At 44.5% G+C, this 13165-nt stretch overlaps 1 protein-coding gene across 1 annotated transcript; it reads left to right on the plus strand.

Moving 5' to 3' along the window:
* Positions 1 to 780: 780 nt before the first annotated feature.
* Positions 781 to 11140, plus strand: LOC113838173 (DNA-directed RNA polymerase III subunit RPC1-like). Its single transcript, XM_035453075.1, is given in 12 exon segments — positions 781 to 843; positions 2683 to 2853; positions 4005 to 4118; positions 5320 to 5406; positions 5485 to 5567; positions 6748 to 6918; positions 8085 to 8178; positions 8373 to 8465; positions 9840 to 9933; positions 9936 to 10003; positions 10695 to 10859; positions 11066 to 11140. Coding segments are annotated over 12 exon segments (1278 nt in total).
* The last annotated feature ends 2025 nt before the right edge of the window (positions 11141 to 13165 follow it).

The raw sequence follows: 13165 nt of genomic DNA on the forward strand, positions 1-13165 counted from the left end.
ATTAAAGGCGTGCACCAAAAGCCCAGGACCGTTGGTTATTTTCACTTGGTGTTTACATAGAATGTGTTGCTGTGGCGTTGAGTTGCACTTCATGTCAGCCTTCACCCACTTGAAATGCCTGCTCAGTGATTGTTGCTTTGTCACAGGACCATCATAACCACTACAGTCTATTTTTCATTTTCAGTGGCTCTAGCTACAGGTGGTTCTGGCTTGGAGGTAGGCGGGACTGGCTCACAATAAGGATGGCTTGAAGACTGGCTTTCCAAAGAATGGGTTGGGTGTCCTCAGAGGCTGTTAACACTTCTGGGATAGCAGCTCCAATTTACATTTGCCTCTTCTGAGCCATTTTCCTGCACTGGTACGCTAGCAAAGATGGTGTGCTGACATTATTTCTCCTTTAGGCAAGGGTGTAGGACACCTGCCAGTTCCTGTTTTGTTTTATTGTTTTTGTTTTTTCGAGGCAGGTTCCTTTGTGTGGCTTTGGAGCCTGCCCTGGCACTTGCTCTGTAGACCAGGCTGGCCTCGAACTCACAGAGATCTGCCTACCTCTACCTCCCAAGTGTTGGGATTAAAGGCATGCGCCACCAATGCCCTGCCTACCTGCCAGTTCTTGAGTCACTGGCTAGGTATGTGTGTAGCCCAGGGGACATTTTCTTATGTAGATGTATTTTAGAATTTTGGACCTTGATTTTCCTTTTTTTCCTATCTCCTGCTGCCAAAGAATTTGTGGCCAACAGCTTTTATTCTGGCTTAACGCCTACTGAGTTTTTCTTTCACACAATGGCTGGTCGAGAGGGTCTTGTTGACACTGCTGTAAAGACTGCTGAAACAGGATACATGCAGGTAATTTGAGGAAGTGTCACTAGCAGTATAGCAACAGTGCTGTGTGAGTGTTAGCCTCACCTGCTCTATGCGTGGTATGTGTGTGTGTGTGTGTGTGTGTGTGTGTGTGTGTGTGTGTGTGTGCGCCTATGTGTGTCTGTATGTGCCTGTGTGTGCCTATGTGTGTTTTGTACAAGAGCTGTGCTTTACCCCCATCTTAGTATTGAAGGGGATCATTTAGAAAAGTTGGTGCTCTGGAACTAGAGAAACAAACAAAATAGTAACCCAGCTTAAGTAATCCTATGTACTCTGAAAGGAAGAGACTAGGCCAGAGTCCCAGGTGACTAAGTCCCCTAGAGGGGAATGCTGAGCTTGTACCCTGGAACTTATCATTCAGCCTACCTGCGCTGTTTCCTAGCATGACTGGGGTGTTGAGGTGATAAGTTCCTGCTAGTTACTGAGGTTTTCTACTCTCACCTTGCCACTTTTCCACGACTCCAAGGAATTATAGCTTTAGGGTGATATGACTGGACTGGAGGGTTCGTTGCTACACTTACAAATGGCTATAAAACTTGACCCTCTGAGTTTCCCTTTAGGTTGCAGCAGAGGATTACTTTCCAGACTCCGTGATTGTTTCTACTACCTGATACATCAGTAGCTCTGTGTGTTTCTGTTGCTGGAGGTTGAGCACAGAGCCTCCCTAATGCGAGGCCAGTGGGTTAACTGCTGAGCACAGTTCTAGCTCCAAAAAATGGTTTGTGTTTTTGACTTATTTATGACACCAGTTAAAGTAGACAAGCCACATGCTGGGCCACATGCTTGATACAGCTTTGTGTCCCGTCCCTCTGTGGAAATGTGGTCCTAAAAGACTACAAAACCAGGATTTGATAGTCAGTGAGCAGACAAAGGTGATGAGGGTAAGATAGTGGCTGGAGACATTTGTTCCAGACAAGTGGCCTGTCTGAACCTTGCTTGTTATCACCCGATGCTGTAGACATCTGCTGGGACTTGCCCTTTGGTTTTGAGTTGTGCACCTTTTGTCAGAAACTCAAGGAACTGTGGATGCTTTTGCCACTGGTGGTGTGAGGAGCTGTGACTTCGGGTGTTGACGTGGACAGAATGAATTTCCAAGAGCACTATGTAAACCTACAAGGAGTGGGTTCTGGCAAGGGCAAGTTTGTTTTCTCGAGTTTCTTACATTCTCTAGGCCAGAGTCACACTGCTGGCTGGCGGTGGAGGGTTTTCCCAAGCATAGTTGAGAAATGGTTGCTGTCCTTGATTCAGTCTGTTGTTCTGCTTCCTCCTCCTCTGTCCCAAAAGAAGGCTTGCATCTGGTTCTCTATACTGAAGTCTGCATGGGCCCTGGCTTGAATGTGTATACAAACTGGTTTGTACTCAAGAGAGCTGAGTGGCAAGGCTAAGCATCCCTGGAAAGAGGTGTGCAGAGTTCTTGGGGCTGGAGAAGTTTCTGTTGCAGGGAGACTTGACTCAGGTAAGACTGGAGTTTGTAGCTTAAGCTGCCTCCCACTGCCCAGGTTAGTGAGGCATTTATGGCCCTGCTGTTCTCAGGTAAGAGAGGAACTCCTTAAGAGATGTCTAATAAGGTGCTGTTGATGTAATTAACATACCTGTAAACTAGGTCTGGGGATGTAGTTTATTGACAGAAGGCTTACCTAACACACACAAGCAAGCAAACAAATAAATAAATGACCCATAACCTTAAAATTTTGAATAGCAAGTCTGATTATGCGCTATGAAGGAGTTGTCATCATCGTCCCCCATCCTCCCCTCCCCTGCCCTCCCAACCTCTTCACCCACCCTCCCCCAACCCCGAAGCTGAGCTTCCTTCTTTTCCTGTAGAGAAGGCTGGTCAAATCCCTGGAAGACCTCTGCTCACAGTATGACCTGACAGTGCAGAGCACCACTGGTGACATCATTCAGTTCATCTATGGAGGAGATGGCTTAGATCCTGCTGCCATGGAGGGCAAAGATGAGCCTCTGGAGTTTAAAAGGGTTCTGGACAACATCAAAGTGAGATGCTGCTCTCTGTTTGTCATAGGTGTTGTTGGTACCGTTTGTAGTACCACACTTCCCACTTAATCATCTCTTCCTCACTACTAGATTAGTAGCTTGCTACTATTAGTTACTCTGTCTGTTTTCATCCGTTAACCTATTGTTAGTTCATATCAGATGTTAATGGACAAGGCTCTGGCGTTTCTCTGAGCAGAGTGGACTAGAGACAAGCTTTGTAAAGACAAGGTGTGCAGCAGAAGGTTCATCTCATACCCCGGAGCCAGGAATATGAGTCGGAACCACTCTTTTTGAAGAGTAATTAGAAAAGATTCATCTGGATTTCAGTTTAGGGCCTTTTGACCCAGCTCTTCTAGCAGCAGGAGGTGGTTCCACTGAGGTGTTTCTTTCAGTTGTTTCTAGTATTGGGAAGCCCCATTTGAGAATGGGTCAGAAACCACTAAAACTTTGAGGAAACCCCATGAGCTTGAGGAGTATTAATACACTTCCCCTCTGGAAATGTTTAGTTGTCTGGCTGGTGTTTGAAGTGCTGCAGTTGTATAGCCTAAGCCTAGAGTATGCTGGGCAAGGGCTCTACTATGAACAACACCTTGGTCCTTTGTTACTCTTTTACTTTTTTTTATTTTCAGGTAAGATCTTGCTCGACTGGCCTTGAATTTATCCTGCAGACAGGCAAGCTTTGAGCAAGTGATCTACATGCCTGGGCCTTCTAAGTAGCCGAGGTGACAGGGTGCACCACCAGGCCTGGCTACAACAATGTACATTTTTAATACAATTCTGGGCTGGAGTTGAGTTGGAAAGTAGGAGATCTATACTCACTAGTTAGAGTAGAACTCCTTGAATAAGCTGAGAATTCCTGACTGGGATGATAGTGCAGTCCTGTAATCCTGTCCCTTGTGAGGGAAGAGGATCAGGCCTACTTTCTCTACATAGTGAGCTTGAGGCCAGCCTGAGCTACCTGAGACTGTCTCACACAAACTAACAAAAGGCAGAGTACCAGTTTATCTGGTTTTCATTTTCACAGGAACAGTGGATCTAGAGTTTGTTAGCGAAGAGAGCCACAGGTTGTTATATCTGGTAAATTCCTCTGCCTAGTACTCTCCCTCCCCCCTCACCAGGCACATGTAATGCCATGTCCTTTTTGTACTCAGGCAGTATATCCATGTCAGAGTGAATCTGCTCTCAGTAAGAACGAACTCACCTTGACCACTGAGGCCATCATGAAGAAGAATGAGTTCCTTTGCTGTCAAGACAGCTTCCTGCAGGTAGAATCTGTCCCATGGTGCTGAGAACATGGTCTGACAAGAGCTTCCCACTGCATTTATAAGCATGGTTGTAATGTGGCTTTTGTTGTGTCCTGGGCAGTATCTCACTAGCTGGCATGGACAATTAATGTCTTGTCTTCCAATTGGAAGAAAGAACCCAGAGAACTGGTCTGTGTGGGTCCTGTCACCAGCTCCATGTCCACTCTTGTATTCATTCTGCAGCCATTCTAAACACCTATCATTAGTGACTACCATGTGTCTTAGAATGCAGTGCCTTCCTGCCAGGGATCAAAAACACATTGTGTTGTTTTTCCATTCCTCTTGGGGGCCTTCATCATGGTGGGCTTTGAGGGTTTCCTTGGTTTACCAATTGTTTTTGACCGTGTGGGTGCTGGGAATTGAACCTGGATCTTCTGGAAGTATAACCTGTGCTCTTAACTGCTGAGCCATCTCTCCAGCCTTTTCTGAGAATTTAATTCCTACAATTAAAAAAAAAGCCCTTTAGTCATTTCTATCTAGAAAGATAACTGAATTACAGGGTTACTCTCCATGTCTCATTACTTCTCAATATAATTAGTTGAGCAAGGCATGGTATCCTACACCTTACTTCTCACCAACACCAGGAGGCAGCGGTAGCTGGTTCTCTGTGAGTTCGAGACCAGCTTTGTCTACAAAGTGAGTTTCAGGACAACCAGCGCTGCTACACAGAGAAACCCTGTCTTGAAAAACAAAAACAAAAGAAAAAGAGTTGACTATCCCAAGCAGCCATGAGAAGCTATAACCATAGGACAGAGACAGTGAAGTTCAGAGTGATTGATGATGCTTCCAAAGAAGCATTCACAGTGGAGTTATGCATACTCTGTGTATAGAAATGTATGCCTCATAAAGTCCCCAGAGCTATGCTGAGCTCCTTCCCACAGCCCTGTGGCTGAGATAAGATCCCAAGATAACTCATGGGAAAAGGTTGGGTAATGAGACCTGACCCCATTTTAAGCAGAGGGTCCGTTTCCCCAGAGCGGAAGGGAAGTATCCTTACAAGCACTCTGTAAGAGAACCAATGTCCACATTGCATCTTCATGCTGTGTATTTAGCAGTTGCTAAGATATGGTGCTCTGTGTCCATTGTTGAAGGTTACAGAAGGATTGTGCTGTCCAAATCATTGAGAGTCATACAATTGATGTGTGTTCTATAATCTTTTCAGGAAATAAAAACATTCATTAAAGGGGTGTCTGAGAAGATCAAGAAAACCAGAGATAAATATGGCATCAATGATAATGGCACAACAGAGGTACGACTTCCCCAGACATGTTGGGACACAGTGTTTCATATATGTAGCTAGTCTTGACTGTGCACTTTTTCCTTCCAGCCTCGTGTGCTGTACCAATTGGACCGTATCACCCCCACCCAAATAGAGAAGTTTCTGGAGACCTGCAGGGACAAGTACATGAGGTAGGCATGCTAATTTTCCTAGATTGCCAGGCATCTATGCAGGACTCCTATGTCTGGGATAGTCTCACTGGGTTCAACATCCTGGCTGCCCTGGTTTCATCTCTGTTAATGTGATTAAAAAAAAAAAACTTCTGTTCAAAAGCATCTTATGGAAGGAAGAATTGTAAGAATTGGTTTTTAGCCCACAGTTCCAGATTAGAATCTTATTTCTGAGAAGTCAAGGCAAGAACTCATCTCCTCACATCACACTGACATTCAAGAGCAGAGAGAAAAGGGACACACCCATGTTGCCTGCTTTCCTCTGCTTATGCTCTAGCTTTCTTCACTGTTACACATTTCAGGCCCCAGCCAATAAAATAATGCCGCCCATTTTGGGGTGAGTCTTCCATCTAATTAACAATCTATAAAATCTGCCCCAAGATATGCTAAAGTAAACTTGATGTGGAAATTCCGAATTCAAAGTCTTTTCCCAGGTTGGGTGAGGCTGACAATAAAAACTAACAAGCAGGCACTGGAGAAATGGCTCAGTGGTGAAGAGCACTGGGTGTTCTTTCAGAGGACCAGGGTTCTTCAATTCCCAGCACCCACATGGCAGCTCACACTTGTCTGTAACTCCGACTCCTGACACCCCCATACAGACATACATGCAGGCAAAAGGCCAATATAAATGAAATAAAAATAAATTAAAAGACAAAACAAAAAACCTAATAAACACACTGTCCCGGCATCACTCTCAGGATTGGGCAGATTTGTGCCTTGCATCTGTGGTCTCCTTAACATGAAAGGACTTACAAAGGAAATTCCTGACTGTCTTTTGCCCACAAGGAACCTCTTGTTCTGTGTGGCAGATTCTAGCTCTCTGACCACCTTAATACTCAGTAAGAGTAGACTATTTCAAACTACTCCATAAAGCAGAATCAGCCCTCTACACATCACATACTGACCGTACAAAATTTAGTCATATTGTCTGACCCTGTGACCATCTTGCTTGCCTAATGCCACTTGTTCCTAGTGTGTGCAAGCCTATTTCTCTGGCACAAACATTCCCTGGCGATTGCAGTTTCCATAGTAAACCCAACAGAATCTATGTAATTTTCTTTAAAGAGGTAGCCGGCACCCAGCAATTTTACTGTCCTATTTACTGTTGCATCATATCCTCTTCATTGTCTTTTTCTTCTAGGGCACAGATGGAACCAGGCTCTGCAGTGGGTGCACTCTGTGCACAGAGCATTGGGGAGCCAGGCACCCAAATGACCTTGAAGACTTTCCACTTTGCAGGGGTAGCCTCCATGAACATCACCTTGGGTGTGCCACGGATCAAAAAGATCATCAATGCTTCCAAGGCTATCAGGTATTTGCTCTCTGGCTTGTTTCTTGAGGACTATTGGTCCTTGTACTCATGAATGCCTGTGAATTTTTAATAGGGCAGTGTCTGGTGTTCAGTGGGCAAGTTTGCTGTGTTGATCAGTGTCTGGATTTTTAAAATATTGCTTAAGTCAAACTGGATATACGCCACAAAATGGAATCTGTGGTCTTATTTTGTGTTGTTGTTGTTTTAAGATTTGTTTATTTTATGTATATGTGTGCTCTATTTGCATGCGGACCTTTAAACCAGAAGAGAGCATCAGATCCCACTAGAGATGGTTGCCAGCCACCTTGTAGTTGCTGGGGATTGAACTCAGGAGCTCTAGAAGAGCAGCCAGTTCTTTCAACCTCTGATTCTTCCCTCCTGTACCCTGTTTTGGTTTTTTTATGGCTATGGGTTACATGAAAGAAAAAATACTAAATGAGGTAGCAGTATTGAGCACTAGGTCAGTAGTAGACATTTCATCTCTTTGGTGCCATTGCTCCATGCCTAAATAACTCTGACTGATTTTTCTCCTGGTCAGTTTGTAGCCATTCTGTGTAAACCCCTAGTGACCGAATCAGGTTTTCAAAAGATCGGAGACTAGAACTAGAGAGACATTGTATTTTTAGGGATAAAAATCATTTTGCCTATTCTCTTAAATTTTTCAGAAAAATAACATCAAATGATAAATGGCTGCTCCTGATTATAGACCAGCAACTGTGTATATTACATGGTTGGAGGTCTGCAAGGCTCCTATAGGCTACTCAGATCTGTCCCAAAGGCCTGTGTTCATAGGATACTGTCTGCCTGTGAAGATGGAAGTTGACAGTGGTGGTCAGAGGAGCAGGGATGTTGTTAGAGAAGGCCAGAGTGAGGTGAAATGCATGAAGAACTAGTTTTTCTGAGGAGCAGAAAGTTAAGAACAAAGAAGGAGGGCTCCCTCCATCAGGAAACTTTCCTAAACCGTCTCCTGGATGGAATGAACTCCTGGAGTCTCCTGAAACTAGTTAGTCTTAGTGAGAGGTCCATGAAGTCCACTGTTGCAGATATCCCCAAAATGAGTTCTGATAAAGTACTCATGGTTTGTGAGTAGCACTCAGTTGTTACAGCAGTTCACTCACACAGGCCTGGTCTCTTACTTGCATGCTAATCCTTTCTCCTTTTTGCAGCACTCCAATTATCACAGCACAGCTAGACAAGGATGACGATGCGGATTATGCCTGCCTGGTGAAAGGCAGAACTGAGAAAACTCTTCTGGGAGAGGTAAGGAATCCCTTTTGCTAACAAGAAAATGTTGTTAAAGTTCCTTTCAGCAGGGTTGAGGAAGCAGCACAGCACCTGTGGATGTGGCCTGCATCAGAGGCCATGCGTATTGCTCAGGCATGTGTCTGTGCAGGCCTTGGATGGAAGAGGGGACAAAAGAGTAAAGACTAATGCTTTGTCTTCTGCCATGGCAGATCTCAGAATATATTGAAGAAGTGTTTCTTCCTGATGACTGCTTTATTCTTGTCAAGCTGTCCCTGGAACGGATCCGACTTCTGAGACTAGAGGTGAGTCCATGAGTTAACATGTGGAGGAGGTGATCCCATGTTTCTGAGGTAGGTGCTGACAAGCCAGCAGGCAGAGAAGCAGTGTAAAGATTTTGGCTACTCTTTGTTGTTGGTCACCCCATTAACTGTCATGTCTTTCCAAGTTGACCCTGATATCAACAAGACATAGCATTGTAAGAAACTTTGCTTGGCATGAGTATGTTCTGCATGTGTTGGTTTATTATCTCAGGGTGTTAGGATATTTGAACTTGGTCCATCTTTGCATGTTATGTTTACAGCTGGGCCAGCTCTGCCTTACCACTGTGGGTACTCAGCACAGAACTTGACTGGTTTGTGGTGTTTTCAGTTGGTGGGTTAATCTGTCCCTTCATTCTGGTGTTTGTGGAGATAGATAACAGTTGACTGTTAACCACGTATCTGGGGGGTCAGCTGGCATGGGTAGGAATTGCAGACTGAGAACTGTTACTTTCCCCTTGCTCTCTAATTGTTAAGCAAGTCTTAGCCTTGAAAGTCTTCAGGAAGCCATTCTCAAGTCCTACAGTCTTGTAATTCCCACATGATAGTCAAGTCTATCTTGCTATGGGCCTTGTGACTCCCATAACACAGTTGATTAATATGCACTGATGTAACTTGTTAGTAGAGGAATTGCCTTGTTTGTACAAGATCTTGAGATTTATCTAGGAACCAGATAAATGAAGAATCCAGTTACATTTGGGAGTTTATCACAGAAACAGCAATGTTTTAGTCCTCCTGCCTGTGTTCTCCAGACAGTTTAGAACTTTCTCCATTGGTTCTGTTTGCTGCAATTGGTTGGGCCTGCATTTTCAATGAGAAAAATATTCATTCTTTGAGTGAAAAGAATCTGCTATTTATGAATCAGACACCTGTTTTGAACATAAACATGTAGCATATCAAAATTTTGTGGTATTGGAGTGTTGGCTGAGCAGTTAATTGCACTTTCTATTCTCCAGGAGACAAAAGTTATGTTCCAGCACCCACAGTAGCTCACAGCCTCCTGGACCTCCAACTCTAAGAGATCTAACACCCTCTTCCTAGCTTCGTGTGTACCTACACACAGGTGACATATATTCACACAGACAAACACACATACACATGTATCAAAATAAAAGTAAATTTTGTGATAGAAGAGGTGGCACAAACATGCCTACGAGGACTTCTGAGTCAGACAGAGGCAGGCGGATCTCTGAGTGAGAGGAAACAGTGAGTTCTACACATTGAGTTCTAGGACAGGCAGAGCTACACAGAGAAACGCTGACATTGGAGGGAAAAAAAGCCATCATAACATCAAGGATGAAAGCAATTGCCACAGAAGTCTGCAGGTGTCTGTTGGTAATGTCCCCTGGAACTTTGCAGGTGAATGCTGAGACAGTGCGGTACTCCATCTGCACATCCAAGCTCCGAGTGAAGCCTGGCGATGTGGCTGTTCATGGTGAGGCTGTGGTGTGTGTCACCCCAGGGAAAACAGCAAGAGCTCCATGTATTATGTGCTGCAGTTTCTGAAAGAGGATCTACCCAAGGTGAGGCAAAAATCTTCAGTGGAGAGACAGCCATAGGTGGGCCTGGGGAGCAATTCACTACAGAGATCAAGGATGGCACCCCAGTTCTTCATGGCCATATGCCCATGGGGTCAGTCAGATTAATATTTTTTAAAAATTATTTATTTATTTATTACCATGTATATCTGCACACTAGAAGAGGGCACCAGATCTCATAGTGGATGATTGTAAGCCACTATGTGGTTGCTGGGGATTGAACTCAGGACCTCTGGAAGAGCAGCCGGTGCTCTTAACCTCTGAGCCATCTCTCCAGCCCCCAGTCTGATTCTTATTAATTGATTTGGGAGATGGGGGAGTGGATGGTGTGCTTGTGGGAGTTGACTCTACCTTGTGGGCCCCATGGATCAAACTCGGGTTGTCAGAATGGTAGCAGGCTCCTTTATTCATTGGGCCCTCAGCTAACTTTTATACTTAGTTCTAAGACTGCAAATATGCCTTTCTGCTTTTCTTCAAGCTAAATGTAAATTGGGCACAATCCTCTGAACCATCTTTCCTTTAACCCCAAGCAGTACCTAGACACTCTTGGAGTACACACACTGCTGGTGATAATGGGGTTTAGAATTGCATGAACTAGGTGACCAGCCCATTTATAGCCCTGTTTCTGAGCCCCTCAGTTGGGACCTAGAGGTTGCAGCATCTATGTTGAATGTAGGTGGTGGTACAAGGAATCCCAGAGGTGTCCAGAGCTGTCATCCATATTGATGAGCAGAGTGGAAAGGAGAAGTTCAAGCTTCTAGTAGAAGGTGACAATCTGCGGGCAGTCATGGCCACCCATGGTGTGAAAGGCACCCGGACCACTTCCAATAACACCTATGAGGTACTGTTGCATCTGGACACCACAGCCAATACCCAGCAGTTTCCTGACCCTGGCATTAGCTCTCTATTCCCCAAACACAACAATTACACATCAGTCTGTTTTGTGAAATAGAGTAGTGTTTGCTTTGTTCTTGTCAGACAGGTGAAGAAGTAGAATTGGGGTAGCTCCAGAAGGAACTATCTCCACTCACTCGTTGCTCTCCACAGGTGGAGAAAACTCTGGGCATTGAGGCTGCCCGAACAACCATCATCAACGAGATCCAGTACACGATGCTTCTGTAGCCATTACAAAGTCATGGTAAATATCCCTGAGTTCCTGTGCTCACCTCCAGCACCAAAAAATAAACTACACCAGGTTTGACCATGGCAGCCCTGAAGGAGAGGGTGTCTGCAAGTATGTCTTCTCCTGCTCTGACTTTTTAAAAAATGCTTATGGTATTTCACTGGATCTGCAATACAGGTTTTATATCTATTTTTGTATGTACAGGTGGGTGCCCCTCTATTTGGAAGCCAGAGGTTAATCTTGGATATTCTTCCTTATGAGCCATTGATTTAGTTTTCCTAAATACTATTAGCATATAATACTTATGCATAATATGAATTTCATTATGACCTTTCATGTTAACCATCTTCTGTGCACTTCCTACTCCACCTAATCCCTTCCTCTTCCTTCTAGTCCTTCTATTTCATGTCTTTTTTTTAATGACCCAATGAATGTCATTAGGGCTGCTTACAAGGGCAGGGGATGAGGGAAAGGTTATTTACTGGACCATGGGCATCTTACCAGTTTGTACACCATTGAAGAATATGTCTGTCCCTGCCCTTAACAACCACTACCTGGCTATAAATCATCAGGTGAGGTTTCGTGGAGCTCACCCACACATGATAAGATGCTGACAACACCTGTCATGTATGGGTCTTGTGTATGTTTAGCACATTTCCTTGACTGGAGATATGTAAAATGTTTCCAATGTTAGCTTATTGATCATAAGAAAGGAGACGCAACCTCCTTTTTAAAACTTAGATTCCTAATTTTGTGGGCACAGTGTCCTGGTACAGTTGACAAGTGTCAGGCTTCTCGTCCTTGAAATGATCACTGCCTCAGTGGCTATGAAACTGCACTGAAAACCGCCTGCATTTAGTGATGCCATGAATAGTTGCTTGACCGTTTCTGTTGGTTTTGGTGTCTTCCACTTTGGTTTTGAATTTCCTGAAGTGATTTGGCACTTATCTGACCATCTTCCCTGGCACAGGGTGAAGTCCTGGGTATTACCAGGTTTGGCCTGGCCAAGATGAAGGAGAGTGTGTTGATGCTGGCCTCCTTTGAGAAAACAGCTGACCATCTCTTTGATGCTGCCTACTTCGGGCAGAAAGACTCTGTATGCGGTAGGTTTGCCCTGTCAAAGGCCTGTGGGTTCCAGAAAGAATGAATCTTTTTGTCTCTATTACTTAACTAAGACACCCTACTTTACTTCTCCCCTTTCTGGGAACTATTTTCAGTGCAGACAGAGTTTTAGTTCCAAGGAGAAAATACAGACCCTGAGCCTGTGGAAACCTTTTAGTCCTTGAGGCTATACTTGGCCACACTAACAGTCTACATGTTGTCTAGGATGGGCAGAAAGTAGAAAGTATAAGAGCCACCAGGTGTAGTAGTAGGATGGTCTGTGGTACTTACTCCTAGTGAGGTACTGAACATCATTTCAAGAACCAAGTAGCCCAGAAAATGGGGAGAAACAGGTTAAAGATAAAGAGAGGTGATGGGAAATCCAGGCATGGTGGTGCATGCTTTCATCCTAGGACTCAGGAGGCAGATTTCTGTGAGTTTAAGGCCAGCCTCTTCTACATAGCAAGTTCCAGGCCAGTCAGAGCTACACAGTGAGACCCTGTCTTCAAAAAGGTGAAATTGTCCTGTCAGCTGCTGAATGGAAGAACTTTGTATCCCTTGGACAGATGCCTGCAAGACCTTAAACAGCACCATTATCATCTTTTCTTCTGAGCCGTCAGCTAAGGAAGGCAGGTGGCAAAATCACCATCTTCTGATCATTTGTAGGGTTCCTGCTGCCTAAGCAATTTCTTTTAACTCCTGTTGAAGATAACTGGATAAGCTAAATTGGCATGTGCTAACCTGTTGGGCTGAGGCAGGCATTGTCATTTCCAGAGACAGTGATGCTTGGCTACACCCCTGATATTCAGGGGAAGGAAAGTGATGATCAATTTCAGCCAGGTGATATGTGGTGAAGCTGGTCCTCAGATCCCAAGTCTGTAATCCTGATTGAGTAGTGTTCCCTCCACTCTGAATCCAGCTCC

The sequence above is a fragment of the Cricetulus griseus genome (genome assembly GCF_003668045.3).
Source record: "Cricetulus griseus strain 17A/GY chromosome 1 unlocalized genomic scaffold, alternate assembly CriGri-PICRH-1.0 chr1_1, whole genome shotgun sequence".
Taxonomy (NCBI): domain Eukaryota; kingdom Metazoa; phylum Chordata; class Mammalia; order Rodentia; family Cricetidae; genus Cricetulus; species Cricetulus griseus.